This window comes from Mauremys mutica, chromosome 1, assembly GCF_020497125.1.
Source record: "Mauremys mutica isolate MM-2020 ecotype Southern chromosome 1, ASM2049712v1, whole genome shotgun sequence".
In the NCBI taxonomy this organism is placed as follows: domain Eukaryota; kingdom Metazoa; phylum Chordata; order Testudines; family Geoemydidae; genus Mauremys; species Mauremys mutica.
In genome coordinates, this window is record NC_059072.1 from 5,656,636 (window position 1) to 5,670,903 (window position 14,268).

The 14,268-nt window shown below is 71.4% G+C and overlaps 1 protein-coding gene across 1 annotated transcript in view; it reads left to right on the forward strand.

Moving 5' to 3' along the window:
• LOC123343739 (kielin cysteine rich BMP regulator) overlaps nucleotides 1-13,592 on the forward strand; it is a 40,130-nt gene extending 26,538 nt beyond the window's left edge. The window contains 17 exon segments of the mRNA XM_044979045.1: nucleotides 275-439; nucleotides 519-599; nucleotides 601-613; nucleotides 943-1,110; nucleotides 2,800-2,882; nucleotides 3,066-3,186; nucleotides 3,838-3,920; nucleotides 5,788-5,887; nucleotides 6,463-6,551; nucleotides 7,050-7,152; nucleotides 7,681-7,823; nucleotides 8,167-8,339; nucleotides 8,728-8,839; nucleotides 9,214-9,315; nucleotides 9,530-9,694; nucleotides 11,256-11,556; nucleotides 13,274-13,592. Coding sequence (XP_044834980.1) covers nucleotides 275-439; nucleotides 519-599; nucleotides 601-613; nucleotides 943-1,110; nucleotides 2,800-2,882; nucleotides 3,066-3,186; nucleotides 3,838-3,920; nucleotides 5,788-5,887; nucleotides 6,463-6,551; nucleotides 7,050-7,152; nucleotides 7,681-7,823; nucleotides 8,167-8,339; nucleotides 8,728-8,839; nucleotides 9,214-9,315; nucleotides 9,530-9,694; nucleotides 11,256-11,556; nucleotides 13,274-13,491 — 2,220 coding nt within the window. The 3' untranslated portion in view covers nucleotides 13,492-13,592.
• Nucleotides 13,593-14,268: the final 676 nt, after the last annotated feature.

A 14,268-nucleotide genomic window follows, 5' to 3' on the forward strand; every position in this document is an offset into this window, starting at 1 on the left:
AGTGTCGGCCATTTATGCAGGCTGGAGACTTAAGAAAGGCATATGGGGAAACTGAGGCACCCACCCAGTATTCAGAGGAAACATTAAGAACAGCCCCACTCGGTCACAGCAGGTTGGACCCGGCTGTCCTGGCCCCGCCTGGGCGTGTGGGTCCCAGGATTTGATTGTTTTGCCACATTTTGCAGGTGTTTGTCCAAGCCCCCAAAGCGGCGCTGTCCTGGGCCTGGCGACAGGCCCCCCGGCTGGGCTGGGCTCGCTGGATATTTTTCACTAGGTGGCAGCCAGCGGGGATTTGGTGCAAATGTTCCGCCCAAACGCCGCTGGTCAGCGAAGACATGGCCCAGACCAAGGGCGTTCGACCTTCGACCCTGGGCACCGGCACCTGCAGCTGGGGGAAGAGCCCCATCTACCCATTCCCCAGCCCCGATCTCCAGCCCCGGTTCGTGCCCCAGACGGAGGGGGCGTATCCCAGGCCAGGGGCTCCCCCCATGCTGACGGCTTTGCCTTTTCCCCCTCAGGGTGGGGACGTGCTCTGTGTGATGGCCCCGTGCCCCCTGCTGACGTGCCCCCACCAGGTGATAGAGCCCGGGGACTGCTGCCCCCCGCTGCAAAGGTACCACATGCCCTGGCCACTGCCCGCCCAATGTCCCCCAGGTGGCATCGGGCCTATCCCTTTGAGAGAGCTGGGTCATCTGCATAACTCCGCCCCAAACAAGTGGTCCGTATCAGTCAATAATGACTTGTTAGCATGGGTGGTCGGCGACTTCTGTTGGTCCATATTGGGCCAGTAGTGCCCGCCCGGACAGGCCGCTGCAGGCTCTGGCGTGGGGCAGTGGGCGCCCATTGGTCCGTATCGACCTGATGCTCCTGTGTGATGGACCATGCAGAAGGCACAGGCGTGACATTGGTGTGTCTGACCCGCTGCTCTCCCGGTGCCCGCAGGCTGCATGTACGATGGGGAGGAGCACGCCAATGGCACCAGCTGGTTCTCTTCCCCCTGCGTGTCCTGCCTGTGCATCCACGGCATCGCCACCTGCGCCCAGATCCGCTGCCTCGGCTCCTGCCTCCGCCCCGTCCAGGTGCCCGGGGAATGCTGCCCACTGTGTGCAGGTGCGAGGGCGGGAGGGGAGGGGGCACAGGGGGCCCAGAGGTGGGCAGCTGCTGCAGAAGAGGGCCCGGGGGCTGGAGCCGGGGAGTCGTAGAGTCAAAGGCTGGACGGGACTGTCTGACCCAGACAGGCCCCAGGGGCCGGAGCTCTGATGGGCGTGTCCGGCTGTGCACACGTTAGTGCCCCAGGGACGTCCTCGTGCCCGGCGGCCCCGTGCGCGCCCGAGGATCACAGCCTGGCGCTGGGCATGGGGAGTCGCTTATCGACTGTGAGCCCTGGATCCTGCCCAGCGTCTCCGCTCTGCGGCCTGCTGGGGGGACTTGGCATTTGGCTGCATTGACCCGTTTTGTTTGAGCGGGCCCAGCGTGCCAGGCGAGGCAGATGGCACCACGGGACGGCCCCTCCTCAGCAACGTTAACTTCCCTGCCCCCAGGCTTTGCATCGGCCACAGGCATTATCAGCAGTGGTTCTACACTTGCTGCTTCTTTGACGAGTGGCTGATCGGGGAGCCCGGACTCCTGGGTTCTGTCCCCGGCTCTGGGAGGGGAGTGGGGTTTAGTGGTTAGTGGGGCGGGGCTGGGAGCCAGGACTCCTGGGTTCTGCCCCCAGCTCTGGGAGGGGAGTGGGGTTTTGTGGTTAGTGGGGTGGGACTGGGAGCCAGGACTCCTGGGTTCTGCCCCCGGCTCTGGGAGGGGAGTGGGGTTTAGTGGTTAGTGGGGCGGGGCTGGGAGCCAGGACTCCTGGGTTCTGTCCCCGGCTCTGGGAGGGGAGTGGGGTTTAGTGGTTAGTGGGGCAGGGCTGGGAGCCCGGACTCCTGGGTTCTGCCTCCAGCTCTGGGAGAGGAGTGGGGTTTAGTGGTTAGTGGGGCGGGGCTGGGAGCCCGGACTCCTGGGTTCTGCTCCCAGCTCTGGGAGGGGAGTGGGGTTTAGTGGTTAGTGGGGCGGGGCTGGAAGCCCGGACTCCTGGGTTCTGTCCCTGGCTCTGGGAGGGGAGTGGGGTTTAGTGGTTAGTGGGGCGGGGCTGGGAGCCAGGACTCCTGGGTTCTGCCCCCGGCTCTGGGAGAGGAGTAGGGTTTAGTGGTTAGTGGGGCGGGGCTGGGAGCCAGGACTCCTGGGTTCTGCCCCCGGCTCTGGGAGAGGAGTGGGGTTTAGTGGTTAGTGGGGCGGGGCTGGGAGCCAGGACTCCTGGGTTCTGCCCCCGGCTCTGGGAGGGGAGTGGGGTTTAGTGGTTAGTGGGGCTGGTCTGGGAGCCAGGACTCCTGGGTTCTGCCCCCGGCTCTGGGAGAGGAGTAGGGTTTAGTGGTTAGTGGGGCGGGGCTGGGAGCCCGGACTCCTGGGTTCTGCCCCTGGCTCTGGGAGGGGAGTGGGGTTTAGTGGTTAGTGGGGCGGGGCTGGGAGCCAGGACTCCTGGGTTCTGCCCCCGGCTCTGGGAGAGGAGTAGGGTTTAGTGGTTAGTGGGGCGGGGCTGGGAGCCCGGACTCCTGGGGAGTGCCCCCGGCTCTGGGAGAGGAGTGGGGTTTAGTGGTTAGTGGGGCAGGGCTGGGAGCCCGAACTCCTGGGTTCTGCCACCGGCTCTGGGAGAGGAGTAGGGTTTAGTGGTTAGTGGGGCGGGGCTGGGAGCCCGGACTCCTGGGTTCTGCCCCCGGCTCTGGGAGAGGAATGGGGACTGCCCTGAGTGGGGTTTCTCCCCAGACTGCATGTTCGAGGGCCGGCCGTACAGCCCCGGGGAGAGCTTCCAGCCGTCGCTGGACCCCTGCGAGATCTGCACCTGTGAGGTAAGGGAACAGGGAGCCTCCCGCACTGTACACGCGCCCTGGGGGTGCTGCAGCTTTGGGGGTCTGCTCTCCCGTCGGGAGTCTTTTGGGAGACTCATCAGGGAGGGGGTCATTCCAGCGGGGCTGGCAGGGGCTGTGCTGTGAGGGGGCGGTAACCAGCCTGGCCTCTGCCTTCCCTTCCAGCTGCTGGCGGCCGGGGGGCCGCACGTGCGCTGCTACCGCAGACAGTGCCCCAGCCTGGTGGGCTGCCCCAGGAGCCAGCTCCAGCCGCCCGGGCCGCACCACTGCTGCCCCACCTGTGCCCGTGAGTACCCTGTGGGCACGTTCCATGGCATGGCACAGGGCGGGCATCGCTCTGGAACACCCCATGCCTACCCCCCAGTGCCCCCTGCTGGGCGAGGCCAGGCTGGAGTCTCCAGGAGCTCCCCCCACAGCCAGTGCCCCTCCCCCCAGTGCCCCCTGCTGGGCCAGACCGGGGCTGGAGTTCCCAGGAGCTCCCCCCATGGCCAGCGCCCCTCCCCCCAGAGCCTCCTGCTGGGCCAGACCGGGGCTGGAGTTCCCAGGAGCTCCCCCCATGGCCAGCGCCCCTCCCCCCAGAGCCCCCTGCTGGGCCAGACCGGGGCTGGAGTTGCCATGAGCTCCCCCCATGGCCAGCGCCCCTCCCCCCAGCGCCCCCTGCTGGGCCAGACCGGGGCTGGAGTTGCCATGAGCTCCCCCCATGGCCAGCGCCCCTCCCCCCAGAGCCCCCTGCTGGGCCAGACCGGGGCTGGAGTTGCCATGAGCTCCCCCCATGGCCAGTGCCCCTCCCCCCAGAGCCCCCTGCTGGGTGAGGCCGGGGCTGGGCTGTTTCCCGTCACACGGGTGTCTGGCCCTGGCTCCCTCCAGCAGGGTGGGGCTGGCTCCGTGCCCCGGCCCCTGGCCCGGTCCCTCACCCCGCTGCCTTTGTGCCTTGCAGAGGCCTTGAGTAACTGCACGGCCGAGCTGGCCGGGAACGAGCTCCAGGCGGCCGACGACCCCTGTTCCACCTGCCAGTGCAAGGTACGTGGGGGGCTGCTCTGTCCCTCTGCCGGGCAGCGGCTGCCTGGGCGCCTGGCTCAGCTGAACGTGGCCCCGCTGTGTGGTCAGACCCCCCAGGCCTGTGCCTGCTGCAGGGGGGTGTGGACACCTCCCTCCCTCAGCCCTTCGCATCCCAAGATTGCCCCACTGGGCTGTGCCATGCAGCCACTTCTGGGGCGGGGCGGGGAGGCTTGTAACAGCGCAGTCATTCGGGGAACGAAGAGTCTCGTCTCCGCTGCACACGGCGCCTCAGGGCGAAGGGAAATGAGCTGCCTGCCCCCCATGTCACCCCCACCACCACCCTGACTATGGGGTCAGTGCGGAGTGCAGGGGAGAGCGCCCCCTCCTGGGCCCCTGCCCTGCTCCCTGCAGCACAGCGCCCCCTAGCACCGCAGTGGGCAGGCGCTGACTGCCAGGGGAGAGCGCCCCCTACTGAGGCCCTGCCCTGCTCCCTGCAGCACAGCACCCCCTAGTGCTGCACTAGGGCATTGGGACCAGCACTGACTGCCAGGGGAGAGCGCCCCACTGAGCACCTCACCCTGCCCCCTGCAGCACAGCGCCCCCTAGTGCGTCACTAGGGCATTGAGGCCAGCACTGACTGCCAGGGGAGAGCACCCCACTGAGCACCTCAGCCTGCTCCCTGCAGCACAGCGCCCCCTAGTGCTGCACTAGGGCATTGGGATCAGCACTGACTGCCAGGGGAGAGCGCCCCACTGAGCACCTCACCCTGCACCCTGCAGCACAGCGCCCCCTAGTGTGGCACTAGGGCATTGGGACCAGCACTGACTGCCAGGGGAGAGCGCCCCACTGAGCACCTCACCCTGCTCCCTGCAGCACAGCGCCCCCTAGTGCTGCACTAGGGCATTGGGATCAGCACTGACTGCCAGGGGAGAGCGCCCCACTGAGCACCTCACCCTGCTCCCTGCAGCACAGCGCCCCCTAGTGCTGCACTAGGGCATTGGGACCAGCACTGACTGCCAGGGGAGAGCGCCCCCTGCTGAGCCCCCTGCCCTGCCCCCTGCAGCACAGCGCCCCCTAGTGCTGCATTAGGGCATTGGGACCAGCACTGACTGCCAGGGGAGAGCGCCCCACTGAGCACCTCACCCTGCCCCCTGCAGCACAGCGCCCCCTAGTGCGTCACTAGGGCATTGAGGCCAGCACTGACTGCCAGGGGAGAGCACCCCACTGAGCACCTCAGCCTGCTCCCTGCAGCACAGCGCCCCCTAGTGTGTCACTAGGGCATTGGGACCAGCACTGACTGCCAGGGGAGAGCGCCCCACTGAGCACCTCACCCTGCCCCCTGCAGCACAGCACCCCCTAGTGCGTCACTAGGGCATTGAGGCCAGCACTGACTGCCAGGGGAGAGCGCCCCCTGCTGAGCCCCCTGCCCTGCCCCCTGCAGCACCCTGGGCTTTCCTTGGCGATCTTCCATCCAAAGAGTGACCGGGCCCAGCCCCGCATGGTGTGAGATGGGGCCAGAGCCCAGCAGGGGGAAAGGGGGGTTCATGGCCCTTGATTTTCAGGGCCCCCCCCCACAGTGTGAAGGCTCCAGCCCTCCCTCCGGTGACCCTCGGAGCCATGGGGAGCACGCTGGGTGCAGCCCATCTCCCCATGGCTCCCCTGCCGGACCCCTCCCCTCTCACCCCATTAGCAGCAGGCCTGGCCAAGAGAGCATGGTTGGGGGGCGCTCAGCTCCGGGCGCTGGCCTCCGTATGCACAGCCGCCCCCGGGGTGTGTGTGCAGGGGGTGCCATGGCCCCGTCCCAGGGGTGTGTGCCCATCCCGCGGCCCCGTCCCGGGCTGGCACCTGTGCCATGGCTGAATCCCGGCCCCCGCTCTTCTCATTGCAGGATCTCACCTGGGTGTGCGTGCGCCAGGGCTGCCCGCAGCTCAGCTGCCCCCTCACTGAGCAGTTCACCGCCCAGGGCGCCTGCTGCCCCGTCTGCGACGGTGACGTATGGCCAGCGCCCACTCGTGCCCAGAGGCCTTGCCGATGGGCACCTCAGCGCACATTTCGTTGGGGAGGGGAGGGGGAACACCATGGCACCAAGAAGTGGGGGGCTGGGATCTGGGGATCCCTGCGTTCCAGGCAGCAGCTTCCCCCCCTTCTCAGCTGGGCACGGAGCCCTGTGGCTGAGGTGCTTGGAGCTGGCCACAGGACAACTGCCCCTTCTGGGACAGCAGAGGCCAAGCGGGCAAGGGGGACCCCGAGGCAGTGACCTTGGGTTAGCTTCCCCCAGCTCTGTCTGTCCAGGCACCCGTCCCTGCAGACAGACAGCACAGCACTAGCTCTGAGCCCCGCCCATCCCAGGGCTGATAACTCTGAAGCCTAGTGATGGCTATGTACCAGTCAGCACAGGACTGACAGTGTGAGAATCCCCTCCCGTCCCATCATGTGGCCCCCCCCGGGAACCGTCCTGCTCTGTCATTGGTACAGCTGCTCACAGGACGGCTGTCTGCCCACGCAGTTCCCAGTGCCCATCCCCGTGGGACTGGGGACAGCGGCTGACACCCCCCCCTTGCAGAGTGCGTGATAGAGACTGGAGGGCGCCGGGTGTCGGACGGTGAGAGCTGGACGGACAGCGAGGACGACTGCATCAGCTGCACCTGTAATGTAAGCCCTGGCCTGGCCCAGTGGGGCAGCCCCCACCCCGTCCCAGTGCGCCTGTGCCCTGGGGCATCCCCTCCCCCCCACCTGGTGCATCTGTGCCCTGGGGGCTCCCTTCCCGCCCCCAGCCTGGCGTGTCTGTGTCCAGTGATTCCCCAGGCGCCAGGCAGGGAGGGGAACCCAGGAGTCCTGGCTCTGTGGCAGGGATCGCTGGACAGGCCATGTGGCACCTTGCTTGGGCTGCCCCCTCCCGGCCAGCGGGAGCGCGGTACCGAACCGGGAGGGGGCCTCGCCTGTGTGCCTGCGAGGCCAAGGGGTGTGTTTGGGGGGCAGAGGGCAGGAAAGGACAGAGCAGCCCCCCTGCAGCAGGCGTGCCCTCTGCAGACTGGCTACCGTGCCCTGTGCGCCGTGGGGGTGCCTGGCCGGGGGCAGGGGGCAGAGCACTGCCAGGTGCTGTGCCCAAGGGCCCGGTGCCCCCTCCTCTCTGGTGTCTCTGCCGTGCAGCGGGGCCACGTGGAGTGCCACATCGCAGAGTGTGAGCCCGTGGAGTGCCAGGGCGGCCTGCGGAGGGTGCGGATGCCCGGCTCCTGCTGCTACGAGTGCCAAGGTAGGAGCTGCTCCTGGTGGGCTGGCCAGGTGCAGGGCCCACGTCCCAGGAGAGGAGAGGTGCCAGACCAGTGACTCCCCGATGCCAGGCTCCCTAGGGGCGGGGGGGTGCCCAGTTCGGTGCCAGCCCCTCGCTGGCAGATCCCGGAGGGCAGCACGGAAGAGGTTAGAGGGGCTAGGCACAGACGGCGCATTCGGCTGCGTTGGTGCCAGTCTGAGCGGGGTTAATTCACAGCCTCTGCGGTGAGGCTGACCAGTGTCCACCCTACACCCCAGATGGGGAAACTGAGGCACGGAGCAGGGAAGGGGCCAGTACTGGGATGTGCTCTGCTCGAATCACCAGCTGTGCTGCCTTCCGCATTCACACTACCAGGCGGCACACCGGCCCCTCGCTGGGCGGGCCAGGCCTGGTGCCCCTGCCTGCGCCGTGCCAGTCCTGCCCCCTTGTCAGGACCCAGCGCTGCCCCCAGGCCGCTGTCTTCTGGACCTGGGGGATCCCCACAGTGCTGGCTCCATCCTCTGCCCCCAGACCCGGATGGCTGCTGCTCCTACCAGGGCCAGCGGTACCAGGCCAGCGAGCACTGGCAAGTGGACACCTGCACCACCTGTACCTGCGTCTCCGGGGAGGTGCACTGCCGGAGCCAGCGCTGCCCCACAGCTGCCTGCGCCGCGGTGAGTGGGGCGCTCGGGGGGGGCCCTCCCTCTCCCCGCTGGTCGAGCTCCTTGGCTGGCTTCCCCTCCAGCCCATGGGGGGCGCGTCAGGGGCCCCGGCGAGGACTGGCCTTGCCCATTGGGGTGGGAGTGGTGTCCCATTGCCGGGGGTCATTGTGCCACCCCATTACCCCGGGGGGGTCCCATAGCCAGGCCGGGGGGGGGCACCCAGGGTGGAAGCCAGCTGCAGGCGTGCCGGGGCCGGGAGGGGGATGGGAGAGGGACAGCCAGCCGTGGGCATTGCAGGGACAGGAGGGGGCAGAGGCTGGCACCCGCAGCCCCGTAACGGCCCCTGTGCGCCCAGGATGAGACACCCGCGCTAACGCCAGGCATGTGCTGCCCTCACTGCCTGCCCCGCCCCGCCACCTGCCTGGCCTTCGGCGACCCGCACTACCGCACCTTCGACGGGCGGCTGCTGCACTTCCAGGGCACCTGCACCTACGTCCTGGCCCAGGACTGCCGGGGGGGCGACTTCAGGTGAGAGGGGCGTGGCTGACACGGGCAACAGCCCCAGGGACAGGCGCCGGGGGGGGGAGTGGGGCCTAGTGGTGAGAGCTGGGGGCAGGGCCCAGGACTCCTGGGTTCTATCCCCGGCTCTGAGAGGGGAGGGGTTAGAGCAGGGGGCTGGGAGCCAGGACTCCTGGGTTCTATCCCCGGCTCTGAGAGGGAAGGGTTAGAGCAGGGGGCTGGGAGCCAGGACTCCTGGGTTCTCTCCCCGGCTCTGGGAGGGGAGTGGGGCCTAGTGGTTGGAGGTTTGGAGCCTGGACTCCTGGATTCTGTTCCCAGCTCTGACCCTAGCCCACCGAGGAAAGCCCCCCCACTCACAGCCCGGCCTACTGACCGTGGGCCCGTCTCCTGCCCGCAGCATCCACGTGACCAATGACGACAGGGGGCGCCCGGGCGTGGCCTGGACCAAGGAGGTGACGGTGCAAGTCGGGGATGCCGTGGTGCAGCTGCTGCAGGACTGGCTGGTCAGGGTGAGACGGGCAACGCTGCCGGGCCGGACACCCAGTGCCCCCCGAGCCTCTGCCCGCCACTGCCCGGGGTGGAGCCGGGGCTGGAGCCCGCGCTGGGCGGGGCAGCTCGGGGCCCTGATTCGGTTACGGGGAGGTCGCCTGGAGCCCGTGCTGGGCGGGGCAGGGCCCTGGTTTGGTTACAGGGAGGTCGCCTGGAGCCCGTGCTGGGCGGGGCAGGGCCCTGGTTTGGTTACAGGGAGGTCGCCCGGAGCCCACGCGGAGCAGGGCCCTGGTGCGGTTGCGGGAGGTCACCTGGAGGCAGGAGGGAGCCAGGCTGCACAGGTGGGACCCCGGTGTCCTGTGGTGCCCGCTGAGCCCCTGCCCTCCGCTCCCAGGTGGACGGCCAGGTGGTGACGCTGCCCTTCCTCAAGGAGCCCCACCTCTACGTCGAGCGCCAAACCAACACCGTCCTGCTCAACACCAACATCGGGGTGAAGGTAACGGCCGGGCGTGGGGTCCTCTGCCTGCCGTCGGCGGGCCCCCAATCCAGGCTGCGCCAGTGGGAGGGCGCTGCCACGCGGACATTGCAGACCCCTCCTGGCGGTGCCCGATCCAGCCCTGGGCCTGGCAGGCGGAGTGGCACGTGACCAGCAGCAGGCTGGGCTCTGTGCCCTGCATTGCGGGGTGCTGCCCATCTCCCCTCTCCCCCAGGTGCTGTGGAGCGGGCGCTCACAACTGGAGGTCAGCGTGCCTGGCACTTACAAGGGGCACACGTGCGGCCTGTGCGGCGACTTCAACGGGCACCCGCAGGACGACGCCCGCCTGCGCTCGGGGCAGCTGGCCCGTGCCGAGGCCGCCTTCGGCAACAGCTGGAGGGTGAGCGGGGGCCGGGCGGGGCCGCCCCAGGAGCAGAGAGATGGGTCCTGTGCCTTCCCCCGGCCTGGCTCCCTTCCCCCCATAACCCCCCCGGCCTGGCTCCCTGCCTCCCATAAACCCCCCCGAGCCTGGCTCCCTTCCCTGCCATCATCCCCCCCGGCCTGGCTCCCTTCCCCACATCGTCCCCCCCGGCCTGGCTCCCTTCCCCCCATAACCCCCCCGGCCTGGCTCCCTGCCTCCCATAAACCCCCCCGAGCCTGGCTCCCTTCCCTGCCATCATCCCCCCTGGCCTGGCTCCCTTCCCTGCCATCATCCCCCCCGGCCTGGCTCCCTTCCCCGCCATCATTGCCCCCGGCCTGGCTCCCTCCCCCCCATAACCCCCCCGGCCGGGCTCCCTTCCTCCCATACCGCCCCCCCCCCCCGCCTGGCTCCCTTCCCTGCCATCCCCCCCCCCCCCCCCCCCGAGCCTGGCTCCCTTCCCCACATCGTCCCCCCCGGCCTGGCTCCCTTCCCCACATCGTCCCCCCCGGCCTGGCTCCCTTCCCCGCCATCCTTGCCCCCGGCCTGGATGCCTTCCCCCCATCGAACCCCCCGGGCTGGCTCCTTTGCTCCCATATTGCCCCCCCCCCCGCCTGGCTCCCTTCCCCACCATCATTGCCCCCGGCCTGGCTCCCTTCCCCGCCATCATTGCCCCCGGCCTGGCTCCCTTCCCCCCATCGACCCCCCCAGGCCTGGCTCCCTTCCCCCCATCGACCCCCCCCCCCGGCCTGGCTCCCTTCCTCCCATAACGCCCCCCCCCCGCCTGGCTCCCTTCCCCGCCATCATCCCCCCCAGCCTGGCTCCCTTCCCCCCCTCGTCCCCCCCCCGGCCTGGCTCCGTTCCCCCATAACACCCCTCAGCCCAGCTCCCTCACCCCCCATCACCCCCCAGCCCAGCTCCCTCACCCCCACATTGCCACCCAGGCCTGGGCCGGCAGAGGAAGCTCTCAGCATCCCTCGGGGGCAGTGGTCTTCAACCTTTTTCGTCTGGCGGGTGCCGGATGACGAGCCACCGAGGACCGTGGCCGGCGGACGAGCATCCGCTGAAATGCCGTCGAAAATCAGCGGCGTTTCGACGGCGACGCCTCTGGGTGACGCTGCTTGTTGGCAGCATTTCAGCAGCTGCTCGTCCGCCGGAGAGTACACGGGCGCACCTGGGCACCCCAGCGGGCACCGCGTTGGGGACCATTCCCGTCGCGACCCCCAGGTGCCCCGGAATGAGGGCTGCGACCCCTGGCTAGGGGGGATGTGAGGCAGAAGGGAGACACCCATGGGAAGGAGGCAGCCAGGACACGGGCTCCCTGCAGCGCCCCCCAGTGCCACACCAGGGCATTGGAATTAGCACTGACTGCCAGGGGAGAGCGCCCCCTGCTGAGCCCCCCACTCCCTGCAGGACTGCGCCCCCCAGTGCCACCATGGAGCGCTGGCCCCCCCAGCCCCTGCTCTCCCTGCCTGCAGCCCCCGGAGACCCAGGCGGCTGCCATGCCCAGGCTGGGTGGGTGCTGACGGCGTCTCTGGGGCAGGTGCCGAGCGGGAACGGCACGGGCGGGCCGTGCGCCGATGGGCGAGATGTGGATCCCTGCAAGGAGGCCGGCTACCGCGCCCGCAAGGAGGCCAACGCCCGCTGCAAGGTGCTGAAGTCGGGGGCATTTGAGCCCTGCCACCCCCTGGTGCCCCCGGAGCCCTTCTTCGCCGCCTGCGTCTACGACCTGTGCGCCTGTGGGGCCGGGGCCGACCAGTGCCTGTGCGACGCGCTGGAGGCCTACGCCGCCCTGTGCCGCCGGGCCGGGCTGGCTCTGCGCTGGCGCTCACCCACGCTCTGCGGTGAGGGGGGGTCAGCGCTTCCCTCGCAGCCCCGGCCCGGCACTGACCCCCCCAGTCGGGGGGCAGCCCCTGGGCTGGCTCAGAGCGGGGGGAGCCTCTGGGGGGGGTAGGCCCTGGGCTGGCTCAGAGCGGGGGGAGCCCCTGGGGGGGCAGGCCCGGGGCTGGCTCAGAGCGGGGGGAGCTCCTGGGGGGGCAGGCCCGGGGCTGGCTCAGAGCGGGGGGAGCCCCTGGGGGGGGCAGGCTCTGGGCTGGCTCAGAGCGGGGGGAGCCCCTGGGTGGGAGCAGGCTCTGGGCTGGCTCAGAGTGGGGGGAGCCCCTGTGGGGGGCAGGCTCTGGGCTGGCTCAGGGCGGGTGGAGCCCCTGCGGGGGGCAGGCCCGGGGCTGGCTCAGAGCGGGGGGAGCCCCTGGGTGGGAGCAGGCTCTGGGCTGGCTCAGGGCGGGGGGAGCCCCTGGGGGGGCAGGCTCTGGGCTGGCTCAGGGCGGGGGGAGCCCCTGGGGGGGGCAGGCCCGGGGCTGGCTCGGAGCGGGTGGAGCCCCTGGGGGGGCAGGCCCGGGGCTGGCTCAGAGCGGGGGGAGCCCCTGGGTGGGAGCAGGCCCGGGGCTGGCTCAGGGCGGGGGGAGCCCCTGGGGGGGCAGGCTCTGGGCTGGCTCAGGGCGGGGGGAGCCCCTGGGGGGGCAGGCCCGGGGCTGGCTCGGAGCGGGTGGAGCCCCTGGGGGGGCAGGCCCGGGGCTGGCTCAGAGCGGGGGGAGCCCCGGGGGGGGGCAGGCTCTGGGCTGGCTCAGAGCGGGTGGAGCCCCTGGGGGGGGCAGGCCCGGGGCTGCCTCAGGGCGGGTGGAGCCCCTGGGGGGGGCAGGCCCGGGGCTGCCTCAGGGCGGGTGGAGCCCCTGGGGGGGCAGGCTCTGGGCTGGCTCAGAGCGGGGGGAGCCCCTGGGGGGGCAGGCCCGGGGCTGGCTCAGGGCGGGTGGAGCCCCTGGGGGGGGCAGGCTCTGGGCTGGCTCAGAGCGGGTGGAGCCCCTGGGGGGGCAGGCCCGGGGCTGGCTCAGAGCGGGTGGAGCCCCTGGGGGGGCAGGCCCGGGGCTGGCTCAGAGCGGGTGGAGCCCCTGGGGGGGGCAGGCTCTGGGCTGGCTCAGAGCGGGTGGAGCCCCTGGGGGGGCAGGCCCGGGGCTGGCTCAGAGCGGGTGGAGCCCCTGGGGGGACAGGCCCTGGGCTGGCTCAGGGCGGGTGGAGCCCCTGGGGGGGCAGGCCCGGGGCTGGCTCAGAGCGGGGGGAGCCCCTGGGGGGGGCAGGCCTGGGGCTGGCTCAGGGCGGGTGGAGCCCCTGGGGGGGCAGGCCCGGGGCTGGCTCAGAGCGGGTGGAGCCCCTGGGGGGGCAGGCCCGGGGCTGGCTCAGAGCGGGTGGAGCCCCTGGGGGGGCAGGCCCTGGGCTGGCTCAGAGCGGGTGGAGCCCCTGGGGGGGCAGGCCCGGGGCTGGCTCAGGGCGGGTGGAGCCCCTGGGGGGGCAGGCTCTGGGCTGGCTTAGGGTGGGGGGGTGCAGAAAGGGGCAGGTGGTGGGCACAGCCCCACCCCCTGAGGAAATTCAGGCCGGCCCCATGGCTGTGGGGGCAGTTCTGGCGTCTCACCCTTGGGGCTGAGCCTGGGGTGAGGGGAGAGGCAGGTCCCAGGTCTGCTCCCCACCCCCGAGCCCTGCACTGACCCCCCCCCCCCCATCTCCCCGCAGCCGTCGGCTGCCCCCAGGACCGGGGCTACGTGTTCGACGAGTGCGGCCCGCCCTGCCCCAAGACGTGTTACAACAAGGACGCGCCGCTGGGGGCCATCGAGTCGCGCTGCTTCACGCCCTGCGTGCCCGGGTGCCAGTGCCCTGCCGGGCGGGTAGAGCACGAGGCCCACTGCATCCTGCCCGAGGCCTGTCCCCGGGTCGTCTACGGCAGCCTCTGAGCCCCCAAAGCCCCTGCCCCCGGGACCCCCGCGCCCTCCGCCATGGCCCCGGGGCCGGCCACCCTCCCTGCCACAGCCCCCGGGACCCCCGCGCCCTCTGCCATGGCCCCGGGGCCGGCCACCCTCCCTGCCACAGCCCCCGGGACCCCCGCGCCCTCCGCCATGGCCCCGGGGCCGGCCACCCTCCCTGCCACAGCCCCCGGGACCCCCGCGCCCTCCGCCATGGCCCCGGGGCCGGCCACCCTCCCTGCCACAGCCCCCGGGACCCCCGCGCCCTCCGCCATGGCCCCGGGGCCGGCCACCCTCCCTGCCACAGCCCCCGGGACCCCCGCGCCCTCCGCCATGGCCCCGGGGCCGGCCACCCGCCCGGCCACAGCCCCCGGGACCCCCGCGCCCTCCGCCATGGCCCCGGGGCCGGCCACCCTCCCTGCCACAGCCCCCGGGACCCCCGCGCCCTCCGCCATGGCCCCGGGGCCGGCCACCCTCCCTGCCACAGCCCCCGGGACCCCCGCGCCCTCCGCCATGGCCCCGGGGCCGGCCACCCTCCCTGCCACAGCCCCCGGGACCCCCGCGCCCTCCGCCATGGCCCCGGGGCCGGCCACCCTCCCTGCCACAGCCCCCGGGACCCCCGCGCCCTCCGCCATGGCCCCGGGGCCGGCCACCCTCCCTGCCACAGCCCCCGGGACCCCCGCGCCCTCAGCCATGGCACCGGGGCCGGCCACCCTCCCTGCCACAGCCCCCGGGACCCCCGCGCCCTCCGCCATGGCCCCGGGGCCG